Raw genomic sequence first — 24,354 nt, 5'->3', positions numbered from 1 at the left:
ACTTACATTAAAACATTATTTAAACTATTTAATAAATAGCTTTTAAAAAAGAAAAAGAAGAGAAAATAGGCAAATGATTTCTGAGTCTGCCTAGTAGAGGAGAGCAGTGCCCTGTGCAATAAATGCCTTAATCTAGTAGTTGCAATGTCAGGTAATGTATCAAACTTGATGAAGCATTTGATTAGACATGGGATTAAAATCCGTCAAGAAAATTTGTCAAATTTTTCCACTTCGTGAAGAGCAGCACTGCTCTGTCGCCTCTAGATAATAGAGACTCTGGGAAATGAAAGTTTTCACTGTGTGAAAATATCAGCAAGTAAGTTAAAAGTTACTGTTTAGCTTTCTGGCTTTTGCGAAAGTAACTTGGCTATTCTTATATTTGTCAGTGTGAGAACTTGTTTGGATTCAGCAGCTAGCACACAAACTAGCATTTATTAGCCATGTAGGTGGATGCCGTATCGAACCATGTGCATAAATACTTTTTTTCAGAGGTGACATGAAGAAAGCTCAAGAGGAACCACTCAGTAGGGAACCCATTCTCTTCTGGGTGACACCAGATAGTGAGATTATGAGTCATTACTCATCCACAGCTGTATACTATAAAGTCAAACAGTGCTGATTGTGTTGAAAGGATCTTAGTACAAGCATCAGTCAGTTTTTATTTCGTTAGAGCTTTTAGCTTCAAGTCTATAGTATTCAACTGAAGTTATCCACTGAATAATGAATGAGCCTTGAACATAGACTGTTTTCAGTAAGTAAAAACTTTAGGCTATCCAAGTGAGACCAATCCACAGTAATCTTCAGTGTATCCGTGTGGTACCATCCACAGCAATGTGACGCAGGGCCATCCTCAGCAGCACCGACTGATTCTCAGGTGAAGGACACTCCAAGCTGTGCTTCAGGATGGATAAATCATTTTTATTTCATGTTGTAGATGGGGGTACGGACAGTGCTAGGGCCAGTTCTTTTTGGGCTAATATGGTCATTCATGCAGGAAACCACACCTTTCGCTATAGCAGGAAAGTCAGGATGTCAGTTGAGTATAGAAAGAAATGGCACAGAGCAATATTTAATGTTAAAGGATTATGGCCCTTTTCAACAGCTGAAGCCTAACTAGAGGCAAACTAGCTGTATATCAGCAGTATATGCTATATGATCATCGGTGGTTACAATAATGTGTGCTTTGTTTGTTACATTTGAAACAGAGGTATCGAGTAAAGTATTGTTTTGATATCAGTATTGAAAATTTTCAAGCAATACCCAGCACTGTGTGTATAACTATATGACATTGATTAATGAAGTGTTAGAACTGAGAGAGCACATACTCACTGACCACTTTATTCGGAACACCATAATAATACCCCCTTTGCTCTTAGAACTGTTTCAATCTTTCAGTCTTAAATTGTGAATGATTGAAATGTCTCCATATTTATGTCTCTATATATAAAATCAGCCATTCAACCAATCAACATTAAAACCAGTGACAGGTGCAGTGAATAACATTGATTATCTTGTTACAGGTACACCAGCTACAGCTACACCTGTCAAAGGGTAGGAGATATTAGGCAGAAAGTGCACAGTCAGTTCTCAAAGTTGTTGTTTTAGAAGCAGGAAAAATGGGCAAGCGCAAACATCTGAGCGACTTTGACGAGGGCCAAATTGTCATGGTCAGAGCATCTCCAAAAAGGCAGGTCTTGTGGGGTGTTCCCGGTATGCAGTGGTTAGTGCCTACCAAAAGTGGTCCAAGGAAGGACAGCGTGTGAACCGGTAACAGGGTCATGAGCATGCAAGGCTTATTGATGCGCGTGAGGGAGCGAAGGCTAGCCCGTCTGATCCGATCCCACAGAAGAGCTACTGTAGCACAAACCGCTGAAAAAGTTAATGCTGGCTATGATAGAAAGGTGTCAGAACACACAGTATATCACAGCTTGCTGCGTTTGGGGCTGCATAGCTGCAAACTGGTCCGACTGCCCATGCTGACCCCTGTCCACCGCAGAAAGCGCATACAGTGGGTACGTGAGCATCAGTACCATGGAGCAATGGAAGAAGGTGGCCTGGTCTGATGAATCATGTTTTCTTTTACATCATGTGGACGGCCGGGTGCGTGTGTGTCGCTTACATGGGGATGAGATGGCACCAGGATGCACTATGGGAAGAAGGCAAGCCAGCAGAGGCAGTGTCCTGCTCTGGGCAATGTTCTGCTGGGAAACCTTGGGTAAATCCCATTCACGTGGATGTTACTTTGACACGTACCACTTACCATTGTTGCAGACCAAGTACATGTATGTAGACGTCATAACAAGGGTGAAAAAGTGAAGCCAAAATGTCACCGAGGCTGGCTGTATGTTTTGTAGATTTGTTACATTTGGCCAAACAATCATGCATCCAATTTACATCTTCATAAATTATGTGCAGGAATAGTGTTTTGTTGTTTTGTACAAGTTCAAGTCACCTTGATATCTCCCCAAATATTTGTCTTCATGATATAATAACCCTTATTGGGGAGTTCTTTATATTTTTTCTGGTATGTTGCTCATTGTGATGTGTAAGCTAGCCTTTTGTGCTGATGATATAACTAACAAACCAACCTGAGTGAAGTGATGGCTTAAGCCAAGACAGCTAACACTAGTTCATAATTTATTGATTGTATGACCTTAGCTAACACTCGAAATAGCTTGGTAACATTAGCCAGGCCCTTGTTTTTATAAAACTTCACCAACAAAACGAGCAGAGCATAAAAGAGCACACTTCTCCATTCAGATGGGTAACTTACTGCAGGTGTCAGAGCTAGATGGAAATCATGGAGAGCAGAAAATTTATTTCCCCAATAAATATGTTGAATGCAAATGTTGACTGCTGTTTACTAGTATATCTTCAGTACCTCTGTGTACATATAGTCTTAACAGTCTTAAACACCAAAATGAAAAAATTTATGGATCATGATCCTGAACAAATTGTGATATTTTTGCCAGATCGCTCACCCCTAATTCTGGTCCATGTTGACATGATTGTATGACATAACTGTCACTTGCACATTCTTGCTGTGAATCTCCCATGCTGTTGTAGCCCATTCACCTTAAGGTTGGACGTGTCTGCTTACCACAGTTGTAAAGAGTGGTTATTTGAGTTACAGCCTTTTTGTCAGCTCAAACTAATGTGGTCAGTCTCCTCTGCCCTGAAAAGTTTTTGGAGTTTCACAGTATGATTCTGATTTAATCTTTTAGACTAACTAACTTGTCTAAACTCAATGATATTTATACTGTGTGTGTTTGTGTGTGTGTGTGTGTGTGTGTGTGTGTGTGTGCTGGTAAGGTTAATGCCAGCGGTTCTACAGGCCCTGAAGGAGCGCAAGGATCTTTTTTCTACAGAGGTGTATCTGTTGAGTGCAGTTACAGCCCTACAGAGAACAGCAGAAACTCTCCCTCATTTCATCAGCCCTTACCTTGAGGACACCATGTCACAGGTAAGAAACACATGCACATGTATACAGACCTCCCCAGAAACACTCCACTGATTTCTGTATTGAACTTCCCACAGGGGTCCTTAATTTGCAAATAATAAATTATTAATTATTCCATTATTATATATTGTTGAGTGTTTTGCACAGTTTGTATGCAGTGCTGTGTATGATCATTTTATAACTTATCTGCTGCCGTCTGCCTTTGTGGAGCAGGTTGCGCGCCTGACACGGGTTGCTGAACGTCTCCCCACCTGCCCTCAGCTAGCCGTTAGACTCGCCTCCTTGAGTTCCACACTCGCAACAAAGGTGCCACCCAGGGTTCTAATGCCTACCCTGGCAAGGTGCTATAACAGCATGGTGGACTCTCAGCAGGTTTGTGTGATTATACTGTGTTTACAGCATGAATATTTGATCATATTTTGTGACATTTTGTGGTATGTAGAGGGAAAAAAATTTTAATTTTAAAAATTTGATAATCTGTTATAATACAAAATCACATGTATGTCCTTTTCACTGGTTCAGAGCCATCTTCGTCCTCTAATGAACATCTTGAAAGAGCATATTGTTCATATGGAAAAGGATCAACTCAATTCCCACCAGTCAGAGCTCACCTCCTTCTTTCTGTCAGCTCTGGACTTCCGTACCAAACACTGTCAGGTAAAACCCTTTCTGAGCATAAACTTAAAACCAACATTCATGATTAAAAAAAATTAGTAGTTCTGGTGCAGAAGCAAATGTGACTTGTACAGTAAGCTTAGTCAGGATCTGTTATGGGATCATGGTGACCGTGAAACCTGGTGTGTTTGGACAGGGAGATCTGGAAAAAACAGCTGAAATCGAGGGTTGTGTCATAGACTGTCTTCTCGTGATGGTAATGAAGCTTTCTGAGGTCACATTTAGACCACTGTTTTTCAAGGTAAGTGGAAACCCCACAGGCTGTCTGTCGATCTTATTAAATCGATCAGTTAATAAACCAACTCAAAATAACAACCTTTTTGTGGCAGCTTTTTGACTGGAGTAAGACAGAAGGAGCGCCTAAAGACCGAATGCTGACCTTCTGCAGGCTGGCTGATTGCATCGCAGACAGACTGAAGGGCTTGTTTGTTCTGTTTGCTGGGCAGCTGGTGAAACCATTCTCAGACCTTCTCCGCCAACTCAATATTGCCCACACTGGTAGATAAATCCTCTTTGTAGAGCCACTTTATTCACCATTTGTATTATTTTGTAGGAGTTTCCTCCATCCCAACTTCCTTTCTTACACAAGTGAATGAAAGAACATAGTGTAAACATGCTAAACAGTGAAGCTAATGTAGAGACATTTTCATTCAGTTTAATGTTTCCTAATCATAACAGAATAGTTTAGCCAAACACAACTCCATTATAATGAATTGTATTGATGTTCATTATTCTGATGGTGTCAGTATGATGCTTTATACACTGCCCTGAGAGCTCATGAACTGGCTAGATCTTGTGAATGGACACACAACTCTGTTTGTGCTCATTAAATATAACTAGAGCACTGTTCATAGAATAAGGTGCACACTAAGGTTCATGTCTTCCAGTGGCAAAAACATCCTCATGTAAATGATTGTGTGTCTTTTTGCCTGTGTGATACCCATGCAGATGAGGCTTTCTTTGACTCAGAGGATGAAGATGATGCTGATGCCTTGCAGAAGAGCAGTCTGTTGCTGCAATATACATTGGACTGTCTCCATAAGATCTTTCTGTATGACACACAGCGATTCCTCAGCAAAGAAAGAGCGGATGCACTCCTTGTCCCCCTGGTAGATCAGGTGGGTTTAACAGCTTATTAAATTTCATAGGTATAGTGTCACATAATAAATGTATGGCTACAAGAATCTTGACTCTGGCTGAGGAATAGGATTTACTGATGGGGAAAACACATACAGATTACTCTTATTTTCACAGCTTAAAACACTTGTTGATGCTTTATCAGGGGCAGTATATTCATGGGCCCACTTCCTGGCAACTTCTGAAACTTTATTATATCCCTGATGATGCTTAATAACACTTTAACTGCCTGTAGCTTTTGGTCATTTCTCATTTTTTTGTTAAAAGCACAGATGGATGAAAAAGATATGGGATATGCATATTTGATTAAAGGCAACAATAAAATTGTTGGCTACAGAGAGCAATTAAAAACAGAATAGGATGACATTTTGTTCGCATTTATTAAAAATATTCATTAGAGTGCCTGTAATTTGCCACATTTTGAGAGAAAATACTATTAAACAAAATTTATTTTGTTAGTGAAATTATTTGCCTTTAATCCAAGTGGATGAGTTGCAGTAATGCACTTGCTCTTTGATGATTTGACTCAAAAATGCAAAGATCCATCAGGTTTCTTTTTTCTTCTTCAGCCCCTGCAACATTCTGCTGTTAAATTTACAGTGATTATGCACTCACATACTCATGTTGTCAATTGGCAGTTGGAAAACATGTTGGGCGGAGAGCAGGTCTACCAGACAAGAGTCACCAAGCACTTGGTTCCGTGTGTAGCACAGTTCTCTGTTGCCATGGGTGATGACTCGCAGTGGAAAGTTCTCAACTACCAGATCCTGCTGAAGACCCGCCATAGCTGTCCCAAGGTAACAATTATAAATAAAGTATAAACCTCTTCAGTTTCACCGCTCACATGAATGTTGTATTGTAAGTTGTAATTGATGTTGCAGGATGTAGTATGCTCACAGTTTTTGTATGGGTTTCTCCCGTGGTGCAGGTGCGCTTCTCTGCTTTGCTAATGTTGGTGGAGTTGGCAAGCAAACTAAAGGAGAACTACATGGTGCTTCTGCCAGAGAGCATCCCGTTTCTTGCTGAGCTTATGGAAGGTAAGCCATGAGAGTGTGTTCAAATGCAGTCCCTCCTTATTTATCTTCCACTAATTCTGGCCTTTTTCTGTCTTCCCCTAAACCAAATTCCAGCATTTTTAACTGAACTTAGTGGACTACTCCCTCTGGTGTCTGCCTAGTCCTATGCTGTGATACTATAGCTATCAATATACAATCGGGTCCATAAGTATTTGGAGATTGACACAATTTTCATAATTTTGCCTCTGTACACCATCACAATGGATTTGAAATTAAGCAATCAAGATGTGATTGAAGTGTACACTTTCAGCTTTATTTCAAGGGGTTTAACAAAAATATTGCTTTAACCGTTTAGGAATTACAGCCATTTTTTTTTTACAGAGTACCTGCATTTTCACCGGCTCAGAAGTAATTAGACAATTGAGTTAAGCAGTTTTATGGCCAGGTGTGGCCGATTTCCTTCTTATTTCATGACAAGTTAAGGAGATGAAACATCACTGTTGAATTTGCATTTGGTTGCTGTTCATGAGAACTCTCAATATGCAGTCCAAAGAGGTATCGATGCAAGTGAAGGAGGCGATCATTAGGCTGAAAAAACAAAGCAGACCTATCAGAGAGATAGCAGAAACTTTGGTGAGCTCAGCAACACCAAAAGACCGTGGAAGACAACTAAAGTGGATGAAAGCAGAATTCTTGCCTTGGTGAAAAAAAAACCCTTCACAACATCTAGCCAATTCAAGAACACTCTGGAGGAGGTAGGCGTATCACTGTCAAAGTCTACAATGAAGAGACACCTTCATGAATGTAAAAACAGATGGTTTACCTCAAGAACAAAAAAGCCAGATTTGGACTTCATTCAGGTGCTCAGCTGACTTCATTTCATTGCCGCACAATGAGGCTGAGCCTCGACCTGACCAGTTCTGTCCAAAGAATCTTGTTCCAGAAGTGGCAAGGCATTTTAGAGTCTAATCTACTCAGATTAGACTCTAAAATGCCTTGCCACTTCTGGAACAAGATTCTTTGGACAGATGAAACCAAGATTACATGCCAGAATGATGGGAAGAGAAGAGTATGGAGAAGGAAAGGAAGGGCTCATGATCCAAAGCATACCTCATCACTGGCAAACATTGTGGAGGCAGTGTTATGACATGGGCATATATAGCTGCCAATGGAACTGGGTCACTGGTGTTTATTGATGATGTGACTGCTGATAAAAGTTGAAGGATGAAGTGTATAGAGCTATACTTTCTGCTCAGAGTCAGTCAAACACTGCAAAGCTGGTAGGACAGTGCTTCCCAGTACAGATGGGTAATGACCCAAAACGTACAGTGAAAGCAACCCAAGGGCTTCTTAAGGCAAAGAAATTGAATGTTCGTAAATGGCCAAATCAGTCACCTGACCTCAACCCAGTTGAGCATGCTTTTCACTTACTGAAGACCCAACTGACCCAACCCAACTTCAGTTGCAGCAACTAAAGGTGGTTGCAGGAAAGGCCTGGCAAAACATCTTAAGGGAGGAAACTCATTTGGTGATGTCCATGGGTTCCAGACTTCAGGCAGTCAGTGACTACAAAGGATTTGCATCCAAGTATTAAAAACAATCCTTACACTGCCTGGCCAAAAAAAAAAAGTCGCACAATCTAAGATTTTGTTGCACTGCGTTTAGCTTTGATTACGGCACGCATTCGTCCTGGCATTGTTTCAACAACCTTATGCAACTTCACAACATTTATTTCCATCCAAAGTTGCATTAATTTTTGGCTGAGATCTTGCATTGAGGAGAGGAGAGTCTAACCACTCCGTAAAGTCTTCTCCAGCACATCCCAAAGACTTTCAATGAGGTTGAGGTCAGGACTCTGTGGTGGCCAAATCATGTGTGAAAATGATTCCTCATGCTCCCTGAACGACTCTTTCACAAGTTAAGCCTGATGAATCTTAGCATTTTCATCCTGGAATATGTCTGTGCCATCACGGAAGAAAAAGTCCATTGACGGGATAACCTGGTCATTCAGTACATTCAGGTGCTCAGCTGACTTCATTTTATTGCCGCACAATGAAGCTGAGCCTCGACCTGACCAGTTGGTGCAACCCCAGATCATAACACTGCCTCCAGAGGCTTGTACAGTAGGCACTATGCATGACGGGTGAATCACTTCATGCATTTCCCTTCTTACTCTGACACGCCCATTGCTTTGGAATAGGGTGAATCTGATTTTCTCAGACCACATGACCTTTTTCCATTGCTCCACACTTCAGTCTTTATGCTCCCTAGCAAATTGAAGTCATTTTTTCTGATTAGCCTCACTAACAAATGGCTTTCTTGTGGCCACACAGCTGTTTAGTCCAAATCCTTTAAGTTCTCATCACATTGTGCATGTGGAAATGCTCTTACTTTCACTATTAAACATAGCTGTGAGTTCTCCTGTCGATTTTTTTTACATGTGACATCACCAAGCATTTTAAAGATCTCTGACCACGATCATTCAAAATTTTTTTCCGACCACATTTCTGCTGTAAAGTTGACGGTTCACCACTGTCCTTCCAGGCTTTAATAATGCACTGGACATTTCATAACCCAGTTCCAGTGATTTCAGAAATCTCCTTAATTGTTTTCTTTGCTTGATGCAGGCCAACAATTTTCCCCTTCAGTAACATCGTTTCCACGACCATGGGATACGTAATCTGCCATGGTTGTTTTAAGAAATGAGAAGCTACACACTGCATCAGTTAAGGTTAAAAGAATTGTTGCCAGCTGAAACGTATTAATCACTGCAGTAATTCATAGGCTCTTAAGTATTTGCTTATTTAAACCCAAACAGTGACCTTTTTTTTGGCCAGGCCGTGTATTTATATAATTGTTAGTTTGTCCAATTATTCATAGGCTCTTAAGTATTTGCTTATTTAAACCCAAACAGCGACCTTTTTTTTGGCCAGGCAGTGTATTTATATAATTATTAGTTTGTCCAATTATTTTTGAGCCTGTGCAAATGGAGGGACTATGTAACAAATGGCTGTAATTCCTAAACGGTTAGATCAATATTTTCATTTCATCTTCATTTCAAATCCATTGTGATGGTGTACAGAGGCAAAATTAAAATTTGATCTAAATAACATCCAGGCAATGTCTTATCTGCCTTTTGTTGCTCGCCCGCTAGGTGATAGATAACAAATAATCTTTTTTGAACACTTCCAGTCTGGTTTCTGTCCCCTCCAGAGCACTAAGACTGGTCTAATAAGGGTTGTTAATGATCTTCTCATTTGCTACTCACTCTGGTGACCTTAGTATTCTTCTGCTTGACCACAGCTCTGTATTTGATACCATCTCCCATGATGTATTTATTGCCCGACTCTCTGCTACTGGTGTTACTGGTCCATTTCCTACCTTACAGACGGACCACAAACACCCTACCACTCCTATCACAGGCTCCACTGCTCAATTATTGCCTCAGTTTTCACCGTTCTGCTGATTACTCTTATTATTATTATTATTATTATTATCATTATTATTATTGGATATATCTGAAAACGGGACTGTGTTCATCTGACTTTTCTTTTCTGAACAGTTTGTTAACCATGTTGTCTCATGGTAATTCTTTGTTAGCTCAAGGTATTTTAAAATCTCAACATGTGAATGTTTCTTGTCACTGTAGATGAATGTGAGGAGGTGGAACACCAGGTACAGAAGACTGTTCAGGAGATGGAGACGATTCTGGGAGAATCCTTACAGAGCTACTTCTAATACCAGCATCTGACAAAAAAGCTTCTTTAAATGGAACATGCTCTACTGCGGCTTCAGCATCAGTTTTCTTATGCCTTTTCTTCCTGTCTCATGTATGGCAAGCTTTAAATAAATCTTAAAAAGCCTTCACAGCCACTGCCAGGATGGCCTTTGTTTGTACCGTTGCACAACAAGTTATCTGTTGTGCACTTCTGCCAGCAAGTGACATTTGAGTTACAGTTTTCTGTTTTACACAGTTTAGTAGTGAAGCAACAAATCCAGATGATTGTACCCAGTAAATTCCTGCCAAGTGCTGTTATGTGGGTTGTCTTCTGTCCCCTTTATTCTTTCACACTTACAATGCCAGATCCTACCTGCATTTTCCACCTTCAGAATTGAAAACCTTATCATTCTTACTGTGTTCACACTAACAAGCAACACCCAGCTGCAGTATATTCACTCTTTAGCATGTTTACACATTAGCTTTAACTTTTACATATTAACTTTTGCAGGACTATGCTCCCATTGGGCCTTTGTCCAGAGGTGACATCACTGACCAGACTGAGTAGAATTTAACCCTTAAATTTCCAAAGGTGTCAACCAGTATGTTAAATGCATCTGTTTTTAAAAGGCAAATTTCTAAAGAATTTTGCCAGTGTTTAACCTTATTACGCACACTGTGTTCTTTGCAAAAAGTGCAAATGTAAAGAAATCTTGTATTCTCATGATTAAAAGGATATTGGAAGAAGGAAAACCACAACTGTTTTTAGTGTTTAAAGCAGAAATCAGACAAAACATTAATAAGGTATATTTATTTGTTTATACAGTTTATGTAGTCTATATATTCTACATGTAGCTTGAATTTAGGAGCCTGGGGTCAGTAAGGAAAAAACTAAAAATAAGAAGCAAAAAATAAATAATAGAACATTAAACAGACCATAGATTTTAAAGTGCTGTTCAAATTTCATGATGTTAGCTCAATGTGATGCCTGCTGATTGGCCGATTACATTTACATTTACATTGGTGGCAATGTTTTTTAAATAACCAGGCAATGCAGTTCCCCAGTTTTCAGCTTGATCAGGTATCTGAGAAACAGCTGTTTGAACTTTCCATGTCCATATGAATTGCAACACCCCAACCTTTATACCTGGCCTCAGACTCTGGTCCTGAATCGGCCTTTCAGTTTATGCAACCATCACAAATTACAGCTCTTTGAGTAAATTGAGATCTGCCCAGAACATGGGTCAGCCATATTGCTTACTAACCTCAATATTCATTCCTTCATTCATTCATCTGTTCATCTGTCATTACGCTTTCTATCCTGGTCATGGCAGACCTGGAGTCCATCCTGAGAACAATGGACACAAGACAGGAATATACCCTGGATGGAATGCCAGTCAATCACAGTCCATGCATACACATGGACGTCACCACCAAAGGAAATGTTATGATGTCACTCACCTATCTGATAATGTAGTGCTGCATTTGGAGAGACAATTCCTTCTTTTTAAAACTGTAATAATTAAAGTCAGGGTAAACTGATGAGTTTGAAAAAAGTGACTGAAATTTCTTGACAGTGTGCTGTGTTAATGAATATGTATTGATATCACACAGTAAGGTATGAGAAGTTGAGTTTGGTACTTTATTTAATGCAGTTGTGTCTCAGTAATAATTGATTGAATTTGCACAGATGTGGACAAATTTGTTGGTACTGTTACAGCGCATTAAAACAATGCTTCATTCCTCCTGAAAAGTGATGAAATTAAAAGCAATTGTCTCATGCACACCTGCATGCCTTTGTTATGTCATAGAGTAAAGCAAAGAAAGTATGAAAAGAGATAAATTAGTGCTTATACTGCAAAGATATTCTAAAATGGCCTGGACAGATTTGTTGGTACCCCTAGAAAAGATTATAAATATTCAGATTATAGACATATTTCAAACTAACTGTTTTCTTTAATTAGTATCACAAATGACTTCAATCTTGTAATCAGTCCTTTGGACAGATGAGACAAAACTGGAGCTTTTTGGCAAGTCACAACAGCTCTATGTTCACAGACAAAAAAAATGAAGCTTTCAAAGAAAAGAACACCATACCTACTATGAAACATGGTCTACTTTGTTGTGTCTGGCACAGGGTGCCTTGAATCTGTGCAGGGCACAATGAAATCTCAAGACTATCAAGGCATTCTGGAGGGAAACGTATTGCCAGTGTCAGAAAGCTCTGTCTCAGTCTCAGGTCATGAGTCCTCCAACATGATAAAGACCCAAAACCCACAGTAAAAGCATCCAAGAATGGCTAAGAACAAAACAATGGACTATTCTATGAGCCCTGATCTGAATCCTATCAAACATTCAGAGCTGAAACATGCAGTCTGGAGAAGGCACACTTCAAACCTGAGACAGCTGGAGCAGTTTGCTTAGGAAGAGTGGGACAAACTATCTGTTGACAGGTGCAGAAGTCTCATTGAGAGCTACAGATACTCTAAAGGTTGTGCAACAAAATATTAGGTTAAGGGTCCCATCATTTTTGTCTATGGCATTTTCATTTGTTTTATTATTTAAAATATTCTGTTGAATCAAAAATCAAAAGCAAAGTCTGATTTATTAAATATGGAATAAACAATGATGGATGCCGATAACTTTTGTCAGTTTCAAGTTATTTCAGAGAACACTGTGGGTTCTTCTTTTTTCGTGGAAGGGTACCAACAAATTTGTCCACGTCTGTATATCGCGGGAAGTAAGGCTAAGTAAAGAGAAACTGCATTTTTAATGTACTTTGCCCGCATGTGGCCTGATTTCTCATTGGGACACATTTCGATGTGACATTGTACAATATATGGCCAAGTGTGTGGACACCTGACCATCACACCTATATGTGCTTATTGAACATCCTATTTCAGATTTAGTGCCCTTTTGCGGTTAAAATAACCTCCACTCTTCTGGGAAGCTTTCCACTAGATGTTGGAGCGTGGCTGTGGGGATTTGTGTTCATTCAGCTACAAGAGCATTAGTGAGATCAGGCGCTGATGTTGGTGAGGAGGTCTGGGGTTCAGTCGGTGTTCCAGTTCATCCCAAAGGTGTTCAGTGGGGTTGAGGTCAGGGCTCAAGTTCTCAAGGACACTCAAGTTCTTCCACTCACAAAGGCATTCTATACAATAGAATGGCCATATAGTGTATTAACTCTCAGCAGTAATTAAGAAAACATTACTGTAACTGGATTGGCTAAGGATTTGAATTCTGCACATTGCCCAGCTGTGTAACCTTGTTAATTCCGAAGGAGTCTGAGTGTACACTCACAGACCACCATGAACACTTCCATAAAAAAATAAACTGTCATCACCTGGGCAGCGGAATACAGACTACTATTACAGAATAATGTCAGATTCATTTTTAACACTTTAATACAGAGTCGCTGATCAGAGTTTTTTAAAGTCTCTTCGACAGAACTTAACAGCTTAACAGTTGTCCTCAGGCGGGCTGTTGAAAGCAGAAAGCAGGTTGTTGTGTGGGCCACTTGCTGAACCGGCTTCCTGATAAACACAGCGAGGTGAGGGAAGGGGCGAGTCCTGAAGCCACGCGCTATTTAAGTGATGGATCAGTTCCTAGGCTCGGGAGTGCGCTGGAGCGCGTGAGCCGCTGGAGCGCGTGAGCCGTGCTGTGCTTCTTTTCAGAGGCGTTTAGAGAGCGGACACAGCATCAGCATCGCGATGAAGATGTTAAACATCGCCTTCAGAATATTCCGAAGAGACCTCCACTCTGTCGGAATAATTGGAGCACCTTTTTCTAAAGGACAGGTGAGCTTTAGTTCTGCTGGGGAGAAAAAGACATTTAGAAGCTATTTAGCGTCCTTTGATTTCATCGTTTAAACGTTTTGGATGGTTAGTAAATTAGATTAGAAATAATGTTAAGTGTCCTGCAACAGCCCAGGGATGGTGTCCAGCTGGGACCAGATGTGATTCGGGAAGCTGGACTGGTGAAGAAACTAGAAGGCCAAGGTAATACTGTTACACTGTTACTGTTACACTGTTACTGTTACACTGTTACTGTGCTGGAAATAGTGAAATACTGTTACTGTGCTGGAAATAGTGAAATACTGTTACTGTGCTGGAAATAGTGAAATACTGTTACTCTGCTGGAACTCTAAGAAAACAAACAGAAAAAATGTTACTGCGCTGGAAATTTAAATACAAATAAAATGTCCAGTGTTTGATATTTAAAGACAATATTGTACTATTGTACTACTCACTTTTGCAGTGGCCATACTGACTAATGACTAATTATGAATTTGTTTATGATAACTTGTACAAAAGAAGAGCAGAGTATTGATGGCAAAATTTGCATTGTAAAACTTGATTCAAATTGTTTCTTAACTAAAATGTGATCAAACATGTTATTCAAAACAGCCAGATAAAATCCTCTGATCTCTCATCATTAATCTGCAAACAAGACTGGCATAACAGCTCTAAGTTCATGTTGCAACATATTAAAAAAAAATTAGGATGCCTTAATTTAACTGTCTAGTTTGACTTGTAAAGTTAAGTGTGTGTGTGTGTGTGTGTAAATGAGACACGAGATGGGATCTGATAGGACAGAGCTTGCTGACCTTGCAACACCCACATGGGGGTGTGTGTGTGTGTGTGTGCGTGCATGTACAATAGAAGTTCTGAGAAATATACACACCTCCCGTCATAGTCAGAATGAGATGACATTACTGAGTGGGTCTTTTCTTTGCCTGCATAGTAATTCAGCAGTAGAGAGACAAGTGCAATCAATAACGCAGCCTGTGTATCATGAGTGATTTATTGACATACAGTCTAGTACTCAGGCTGGTTTTTTTTTTATGCTGGATTATGCTTTTATTTTGGTTTTGGTCACTCATTAGGCTCAAGGTTTTCTATTTATTGCCATTATTACTGCTTCACCTAAATCTGTATTTTCTGAGTACCAAGAATTTAAAACAGACGTCAGGCTTTTTTTTTTTTTTCCTGTGTAGGCATTACCTCACTGACCATTATTAGGAACACTTACAAACCTGCTTGAAATGAAACCTGAATTAAATGATCCAATCAGCCAATCAGGTGGCAGCAGCGCAATGCATAAAATCATGAGGCTAGCTTCAGGCCAAGAGCTTCAGGTAATGTTCAAATCAAACACCCACATGCAGGAAATTATGGCATGGTTGTTGGTGGACTGGTTTAAGTATTTTTGGAAAAACATTCCCTGGTCTTTTTTTTAACTTTCGCCTGTCCAGTTTTGGTGAGCCTGTGCCCACTGTAGCCTCAGATTCTTGTTCTTGGCTCACAGGAGTGGAACATGATGTGATCTTCTGCTGTTGTAGCCCATTTGCCTCGAGATCTGTCCTGCTGTGCGTCCTGAGACGCTTTTCTGCTCACCGCAGTTGTTGACTGGTTATTTGAATTACCATAGCCATCCTGTCAGCTTGAAGCGTGAATGTTTCAATGCACAGAACTGCCACTCACTGGATTTTTAAAAAAAAAATTTTTTTATTTTTTTCACGCTGTATAAACTCTAGAGACTATCTGTGAAAGTACCAGGAGATCAGAAGTTTCTGAAACATTTAAAGCAGCACATTTGGCACCAACTATACCATGGTCAAGGTCACTAAGATCATATTTTCCCCATGCTGATGTTTGAACATTAACTGAAGCTCTTGACCTGTATCTGCATGATTTTATGCATTGTACTGCTGCCGCATGATTGGCTGATTGGATAATTGCATGAATGTGTTCCTAATAAAGTGGTTGGTGAATGTATCAAGAAATAATCTGGTTCAGGTTATATCTTTCAGGTTGTGTGGTGAAGGATTATGGTAATTTAATATTTGAAGAAGTGTCCAATGATGAGCCCATCGGGAGGACAAAACAACCCCGGGTGGTTGGTCTTGCCAACAAAAAGGTTGCCGATGCTGTGCAGAGAGTTAAGACTGACGGCCAAACTTGTGTAATGCTTGGAGGAGATCACAGGTTCGGCAAGTTCATAAGTCATAAACTGAATGCATTTTGAAGAAGGGACATTATTTATACAGCATTTTAGCAATGACTCTATTGTAGGCTTGTTACAGTGTCTCTTTTGGTTGGTTCCTATAGTTTAGCAGTTGGTTCGATCCATGGTCATGCAGCCTGCAGACCTGAGCTGAGTGTAGTGTGGGTGGATGCCCATGCTGACATCAACACACCTCTAACCAGTCCAACAGGAAACATCCACGGGCAGCCCATGTCCTACCTCATCCACGAGCTATGCACTAAGGTGATTCACAGCAATTATAAGAGTCATTTTGGAGAAAATATTTTTATCCAGTGCATCTAGGCTACGCGACACATACGTGAAATGTATTCATCAAGGCTGTATTCTGGACTATATATATAGGGCTTTGCTCTATGATGTGTGTGGTCCTGTAATATGATAAGAATGGGCTAGTACTGTCTAACTGCATAGTCTCAATGCATGGTCATGTTGTCTGGACAAGGAACTGCAAAAAAAGCTGTCACAGAAACTTCCAGTGTGTATCTAGATTGTAGTTTAACATACCCTGTTTTCTTAGTTTTCTTTCTGAAATTTTTTATTTTAATGTTTTTGTTTTTAATGTTTTGTTTTATTTTCAACTAACCTGAAGTTTTGAATATTGGTTATGGATCAGCTTATCTCTGACTGTGCCTTGACCCCTGTTATGGGCACTTTTAGTTGTTAAATTTATAACTCTATAACATACAGAGAACATTTATATAGAAATATTTTTGTCTTATTTTATTTTCTTTCTGTCTCCTTCAGATTCCTGTCATGCCAAACTTTTCATGGATAAAGCCTTGCATAGCAGCAAAAGATGTAGTGTACATTGGACTCAGAGATGTAGACCCAGAGGAACAGTAAGTTCCTAATCAATGGCTAATATACAGTTACAGGCGAAATATTTTTATTTGGCTCTGAAAGGAGGCATATGTTCATTAAATTTTTTCAATTCAATTTTAAGTTCTTAATATGGGCATATAATACCCAATAATGTGTTATATTCCAGTTACATCCTGAAACACCTGGGTATTAAGACTTTCTCTATGACAGAGGTAGATGGTCTTGGAATTGCCAAGGTTATGGAACAGATGTGTGATCATATATTTTCAAAGTAAGTATTCATTAACAACATATAAATAAAGTGTTTTACATATTAAAACATGTATGTAGGCCAAGAGCAATAGATATCAATCTATTTATATCTTTGACAAACAGGATAAAAAAACCCATCCACCTGAGTTACGATATTGACGCCCTGGATCCCTCAGTGGCACCAGCCACAGGAACTCCAGTGATAGGCGGCCTGACATACAGAGAGGGCATCTACATCACTGAGTATTTGTGTCAAACAGGTGAGAGATACCTGCTGATTTGCACTGAACATAATTAGACAAGCATATGAATAAAGTAGACGTGCAATAACTACTAACCTTTAAGTCTTAGGTGCAATGTTGAGAAGAGTTACATGGTCTTAGATCTAGAAATGGCAAATGGCTTCCCATGGTGTTTCACGAACAGGGCTCCTGTCTGCTATTGATGTCGTGGAGGTGAACCCAAAGCAAGCCAAAAGAAAGGAAGAGGTTCACTTTACAGCCAATGTGGCGGTGGATCTCGTGTTAGGCTGTTTTGGACGAGTGCGTGAAGGATCACACCCAGCCAATTACAAAATCCCAGAACCATAAGTGCAAAATGTCCATATTCAGACTTATTCCTGGAAATCTGTTTATTTCATGCATGCTACAAGATTAACTGTAGTAAAACAAGTAGACCTTGACACAAACAGGATCGACAGAGATGCCTCCCCCACCACCAAGTCTAGTCTGTCTTGTAACAATTTTTTATGTCTCAAATATCCTTAAAATGCACTTCAAACAGGAAGCAAGCTATTGAAAAAACCTATTTCAGACATCAGGCCTTGTTGTGACCTAGACCCTGTTTGTTTCAATTCAAAAATCCAATCAATTCAACTATAAATTCTACAAACCTTCAACCACTCGTTCTTGAGACTGTGCTAAAAAGTATTGCGGCTGGACAAGACAGACCACCTAGTGGTGGAAACATAATATGAAATACACACAATCATTTTTATTACTTATTTTTATTCAATTACCCATATATGAGTGTTTATTTCTCTTGTGGTATTTCACTGTTGACAGATTTGGTGGAAAACTTTAACAGAATAAAAGCATACAAACAGATAACTAGATCAGAGAATTCTTTATTTCTGTAGTAAACAATGTTCACATATTTATACAGGATTTGACCACAAATCTTATGTCACTGGAGTGAAAAGACTACATGAAATGATACATAAATAGAGGCTTTCATTTCCTGATCAGATAACAGGAGTAAGAGACTGTAACTGGAGTCATGTTAGAGAGTGTTACAGTCTCACTATTATTACAAAGAGAAAGACTTTGAAATGATGAAATGTTAAGACAGCCTTTCCTTCTCTGCTAGCGGTGGTGTGGCCACTGTAATTGTGATTAGCACAAGAAAAATAGGCCTATTGCATTTCATACACTGTTTGCGACAAATTGTATAACAAATTGATTTGTATATCTAATATTTCTTGGGCACTTTTTCTTTAATCCTTGTTTCACCTGCGGAAAGAGAGAGCTTAAACATACAGTGTACCTTTGGTTTTAAACATGACATTAATTTGTTTGATGAGCCTAACCTTTACCTCTCCCACACACAGACACACACACAAAGAGTGAGCAAGGTATTGCACAGTACTCCACTGGCTCAGCTAATGGAATCTGACAGTTGTAGCTACAGTCTGACATCCAGCCGCAGTCATAGCTACAATCTGACTTCAGGACTCCAGAGTGTAGAGTTTTTGTGCAAGAAATATTTAGATGAAATAGGTTTAGGTTTAAAATGTCTTAATTTTGATTTATGAGTATAGAAGTTTGAGATTTTCCCCATAGTACCTCAGCTATATTAATACCTGGAAAGTGTAAATGGAGTGTCATGAGGGACAGCTTTCTTCTCTGCAGCTATTTTGAGCAATGACAAAAGGCACCAATGGCATCAATGTAATTTGCTGGCAGGCACACATACACACATTTAAATAAAAATAAAATAGGTTGACTGTTAAAGGCAAACATGAGTGGGGTTGTGGTTTTATTAGGAGCATCTCGTAGGTCTTAAACCACAGAGCGGACACAATCAAAGAGGAGGATGGGATGGGAGGATGGGATGAGGAAGGTTATCATCAGTCTGTCTTATGCAGACTACACGGCCTTCTGAACTCCTGACCTCTTTCATGGATCCACTTGTTTGAAACTACATAAGAAAGACAGAGAAAGAATGCTCAACAGAGAAATATGCCAAGAGAAAGGTCAGATTGTACTAAAGAAAAACTCTGTGATGTCATGGTAACCTGTGCTTAGTGATTCTTTATGGTAATTTTCTGCTGCTGTATTCTTGTTATTCCTGTCAGACTTTACCAGCTGTCTGCCATGCTGACATAACAGGGGGTCATTGCTAGCGCAGTTACTATGATGTTTAACACGAGGAACAAACAACCTCAAATATAAGGGACAATGACAAATTTTGCTGTCTGCTCCTAAAACCAAAAGAGCAAGAGCTTTCCTCACTGATCATTTTCTCATGACATACTAATGATTAACTGTATGCAATATTAGTGAAAAAAATCAACATAGAGGTAGTGAATACAGCACACACTGGACTAAAAGTGCCCAAAAGCAATGTAGCTACACAATGCTGAGACTGAGTTATGGCAGAAATTTGGCTTGACTATGGTATGGTTGTGTATATGGCAGTATTAATGAAAGCTTTGGAACCTTATCTGTTTGAGTAAACTGTAAAGATGAGAAGATGAGTTGGACAGATTAAAAAACTAAAGCACTGCTGCATCACTCTCTTTAGGTCGAGAGGAATTGAGGGCCAATTGTCAGTGGTATCACTATCACCAGGTTGTAGAATGGCCTTGTGGGTAGGAAACCATTAAACAAAGTGAAAATAAACCAACTTGTCAGTAAAACATTTCATTACAAAAGAAATTCTGGACATCACTGAAGGTTACATGTTAATTATAAAGATTAATAAGCAAGCTGTTCAGGGAGGAGGTTTCCTTCAAAAATAGAAAAGATCAGAAATGAAATATCTAAATTAAAAAAAGAAGCACATGCAGTGTGGAGCAAAGAGAAGGGAGCTCTAATGAAGATGACTTTCAGGTCACTCACCCCACTTATTGCCCATAAGTACTGGGCATGCGGCATGCCTTGTGCTGTAGTCTCCCTCTCCACTTGGGAACAGGTTATACCAGAACACTGCTGTACCCTTCAAACATTCAAAAACGAACATAAGCTTTATCAAAACAAGGAAAAACAAAGATTGACAAAAGATTGAAAACTGGCATTATCTGGACAATGTAAGCCAAGTCCTGTTTCACTAGCATGGACATGCTGTACCTTTATTGGTTTTACTGCTGCTCCTACTTCTGGGAAGACTGTGGCACCCCCTGCTGCTACATCACTCATCTGCAGAAGAAACATGTGCCCACTTCTTTAGACAGTAATTTAAAAAATTTAAAGCCTCATATCAGTAAAAATAAAGGAAATACAAGGACACAGTTCTGCTGTCTTAAAATCACTAACATAGAAGAGCCAGGTGGCAATGCGGTTCCCTGTGCCCAGCTCCTTAAAGGCGTCTGGCTCGTCTTTCTATCAGAGATCATAAAGGTTAGTATAAAGCAGGAAACAAAACAGTGTTGAACATTTCAGTTGTATTTGAAGAGAAATCTCAAAACAGTTAAAAACATTCTAATGCAGCATTATTTTACAGTGTAATATATGAGAATATATTCAATATGTTCTTCTTTTGTCATAGGCATTCTTAAAGACTATCTGAAACAAAAATATAAGTATGAAAAATTTTGGAAAACATTTTGCTAAAAAGTGTTCATTTCCCCTATATATGGAGACTTTTTGGACACCCTGTAGAATAAAGGCTCACAGCTTTAAGCTTTCAGCAGAGGGCTCCTGCACTAGGGCATTACTTCATTACTTCACCAATGTTGAGAGCTGTTAAAGAGTAAAATGACAATGTTCTTTACCCGTCCAAAGTCAAAGTGTGGCTCATACTGGCCTCCTACACCATAATTAGCCACCTGTGAGACACAGAGAGAGATATAATATGCATAACACATTATAGTATAATATACTATAAAATGGAATACAGTGGGTTTGGAAAGTATTCAAACACCTCTTCAGTTTTTATACACTTTATTGTGTTGTACCTTAAATTTAAAATGGATTAAGTTCAACAATCTACACACAATAATCCATAATGACAAAGTGAAAACAGAAATGCTGCAAACATTAGAAATGTTTGCAAATGTATTAAAAAAAATTAAATCTTTCATTTAGACAAGGACTCAGACCCAGTGATTTGTAGAAACACCTTTGGCAATAGTTACAGCTTTGAGTCTTCTTGGCAGACTTGGATTTGGGCAGTTTCTCCCATTCATCCGGGCTGTTTCTCTCATGCTCAATCAGATTAGATGGGAGCATTTGTGAACTGCCATATTCAGGTTTCTCCAAAGATGTTCTGTGGGGTTCAGGTCTGGGCTTTGGTTTTTGGTCTGATATGCATTGTGAATTGTTATAAACACAGGTTTGTGCATTTCTAAATCATGTCCAATCAGTTGAATTTGCCACAGGTGGAGTTCAGTCAAGTTCTAGAGATACACTATATTACCAAAAGTATTCGGTCACCCATCCAAATGATCAGAATCAGGTGTCCTAATCACTTGGCCTGGCCACAGGTGTATAAAATCAAGACTGTTTTTACAAACATTTGTGAAAGAATGGGCCGCTCTCAGGAGCTCAGTGAATTCCAGCGTGGAACTGTCATAGGATGCCACCTGTGCAACAAATCCAGTCGTGAAATTTCCTCGCTCCTAAATATTCCACAGTCAACTGTCAGCTTTATCATAACAAAATGGAAGAGTTTGGGAACAACAGCAACTCAGCCACGAAGTGGTAGGCCACGTAAACTGACAGAGAGGGGTCAGCGGATGCTGAAGCGCATAGTGCAAAGAGGTCGTCGACTTTCTTCACAGTCAATTGCTACAGAGCTCCAAACTTCATGTGACCTTCAGATTAGCCCAAGTACAGTACGCAGAGAGCTTCATGGAATGGGTTTCCATGGCCGAGCAGCTGCATCCAAGCCACACATCACCAAGTGCAACGCAAAGCGTCGGATGCAGTGGTGTAAAGCACGCCGCCACTGGACTCTAGAGCAGTGGAGACGCGTTCTCTGAAGTGATGAATCACGCTTTTCCATCTGGCAATCTGATGGACGAGTCTGGGTTTGGAGGTTGCCAGGAGAATGGTACATTTCGGACTGCATTGTGCCGAGTGTGAAATTTGGTGGAGGAGGAATTATGGTGTGGGGTTGTTTTTCAGGAGTTGGGCTGGGCCCCTTAGTTCCAGTGAAAGGAACTTTGAATGCTTCAGGATACCAAAACATTTTGGACAATTCCATGCTCCCAACCTTGTGGGAACAGTTTGGAGCGGGCCCCTTCCTCTTCCAACATGACTGTGTACCAGTGCACAAAGCAAGGTCCATAAAGACATGGATGACAGAGTCTGGTGTGGATGAACTTGACTGGCCTGCACAGAGTCCTGACCTGAACCCGATAGAACACCTTTGGGATGAATTAGAGCGGAGACTGAGAGCCAGGCCTTCTCGACCAACATCAGTGTGTGACCTCACCAATGCGCTTTTGGAAGAATGGTCAAAAATTCCTATAAACACACTCCTCAACCTTGTGGACAGCCTTCCCAGAAGAGTTGAAGCTGTAATAGCTGCAAAAGGTGGACCGACATCATATTGAACCCTATGGGTTAGGAATGGGATGGCACTTAAGTTCATATGTGAGTCAAGGCAGGTGACCGAATACTTTTGGTAATATAGTGTATAATCTCTAGATTTGTTAATCAGAGCAAACGGGATGCACCTGAGCTCATTTGGAGTACCTCAATTTGGCAAGGGACAATACACTTAACTGTTGTTATTCTTCTTTCGGTTGCTCTCTTTAGGGGTCGCCACAGCGGATCACTGGTCCACATATTTGATTTGGCACAGTTTTTATGCCAGATGCCCTTCCTGACACAACCCTCCCCAATTTTATCTGGGTTTGGGAGAGCACTGGGAAAGCACTGTCGTGTGCAACCCTAGTGGCTGGGGTTGGTTCCCTGGCTGGAAATCGAACCTGGGCCGGGGCGGTCAGAGGCCTAACCCACTAGCCCTCCAGGGACCCAGTCTGAATACTTAATTAAATGAGATATTTCAGTTTTTGATTTTTAATAAATTTGCAAAAAATATCTAAAAACATGTATCCACTTTGTCATTATGGATTACTAGGCATAGATTAAAGGCAAAAAAGCCAATTTAATCCATTTTAAGAGAAATGTTTAAACACAATGTATAACAGTGTGCAAAACTGGAAGGAGTCTGAATATTTTCTGAACCGACTGAATATATTTTATAGAGAGAGCATGCCTTAGGCAGTAATATTGACAGTATCATATACAATGGCTGTCTTATCCATTCTGCAAATCTTCAAAATTACAACATATTTCACTGGTTACCAACAGCAGTGTTGGTTCTCTCACTCACACACACACACACACACACACACACACACACACACACAGTGCCACACCTGTAGCTCCTCTGCTGTTCTGACATCCAAACCTGTAATATCCTCAATTCTCTGATTAATGCGGTCCACCACTGGGTGCTCGTAGGCTGCTAACCAGGCACTGCAAGAAAACAAATCAATCAGCTTTTCGCTGAATCAATATGAAAACAGTCTGCTGACAGAGTCACAATCATACAGTCACAATAATGAGTATTGTGAAATGGTCAAGAATTAGTTGTGATTTGAGTTAGTAGAAATGACAGCATGCAGTGTGTAGTTACTCAGATTTAGGTTTGATTGGTCATATGTAGGGAGTTTATTGCTAGGCTACTCAGTGTTTCCCATTTCAGTAAAGAAAATACAGCAGAGTCCGATGTACCATCATCCTAATGCGTAGGGGGCTCTTTGACACACTGATCTGCAGATATTGATACTCTGAACACTGGGAATTAAACCACTAATTTATGACTGCCCAGAATGCCTGGATGTACTGCAAGTTAATGAAGCTTGAATTACTACATTTACAAATTTATCAATATTCTGACATTAAACCAGTTGAGACAGGTTCAATACAACAGTAGTATATAAGTAAATCTTGAAGTCCAGGCAGATATGAGTTGTTCAAGACCAGTGTAAA

General features: G+C 39.8%; 3 protein-coding genes across 7 annotated transcripts in view; 2 read left to right on the top strand and 1 right to left on the bottom strand.

The window, feature by feature from the left end:
* The window catches only part of heatr1 (HEAT repeat containing 1), a 33,535-nt gene extending 23,211 nt beyond the window's left edge, over nt 1-10,324 (top strand). Inside the window, exons 37-45 of the mRNA XM_053238813.1 lie at nt 3,313-3,463; nt 3,674-3,832; nt 3,983-4,117; nt 4,272-4,376; nt 4,465-4,633; nt 5,084-5,253; nt 5,911-6,069; nt 6,201-6,309; nt 9,938-10,324. Of these exons, the coding sequence (XP_053094788.1) occupies nt 3,313-3,463; nt 3,674-3,832; nt 3,983-4,117; nt 4,272-4,376; nt 4,465-4,633; nt 5,084-5,253; nt 5,911-6,069; nt 6,201-6,309; nt 9,938-10,026 (1,246 nt within the window). The 3' untranslated portion in view covers nt 10,027-10,324. The remainder of the gene's footprint in view (nt 1-3,312; nt 3,464-3,673; nt 3,833-3,982; nt 4,118-4,271; nt 4,377-4,464; nt 4,634-5,083; nt 5,254-5,910; nt 6,070-6,200; nt 6,310-9,937) is intronic.
* A 3,280-nt stretch (nt 10,325-13,604) lies between these two features.
* arg1 (arginase 1) lies at nt 13,605-18,242 on the top strand. Its single transcript, XM_026935101.3, has 8 exons — nt 13,605-13,803; nt 13,932-14,004; nt 15,819-15,993; nt 16,117-16,276; nt 16,799-16,893; nt 17,043-17,147; nt 17,252-17,388; nt 17,555-18,242. Exons 1-8 carry the CDS (start codon nt 13,717-13,719, stop codon nt 17,716-17,718), a joined length of 996 nt encoding a protein of 331 aa, XP_026790902.1. The 5' UTR covers nt 13,605-13,716; the 3' UTR covers nt 17,719-18,242.
* The window catches only part of p4ha1a (prolyl 4-hydroxylase, alpha polypeptide I a), a 25,726-nt gene continuing 19,606 nt past the window's right edge, over nt 18,235-24,354 (bottom strand). For all 5 annotated transcript variants that reach the window (XM_053238814.1, XM_034309039.2, XM_026935100.3 and 2 more), the window contains 6 exons: nt 23,739-23,838; nt 21,123-21,176; nt 20,665-20,730; nt 20,479-20,547; nt 20,251-20,347; nt 18,235-19,327 (listed from right to left, as the gene is read on the bottom strand). In XM_053238814.1, the coding sequence (XP_053094789.1) occupies nt 19,257-19,327; nt 20,251-20,347; nt 20,479-20,547; nt 20,665-20,730; nt 21,123-21,176; nt 23,739-23,838 (457 nt within the window). In that variant the 3' untranslated portion in view covers nt 18,235-19,256. The remainder of the gene's footprint in view (nt 19,328-20,250; nt 20,348-20,478; nt 20,548-20,664; nt 20,731-21,122; nt 21,177-23,738; nt 23,839-24,354) is intronic.

This window comes from Pangasianodon hypophthalmus, chromosome 12 (assembly GCF_027358585.1).
Source record: "Pangasianodon hypophthalmus isolate fPanHyp1 chromosome 12, fPanHyp1.pri, whole genome shotgun sequence".
Lineage (NCBI taxonomy): Eukaryota > Metazoa > Chordata > Actinopteri > Siluriformes > Pangasiidae > Pangasianodon > Pangasianodon hypophthalmus.
The sequence above is the reverse complement of the archived record's forward strand: the minus strand, read 5'-3'. Positions and strand labels throughout refer to the sequence as shown.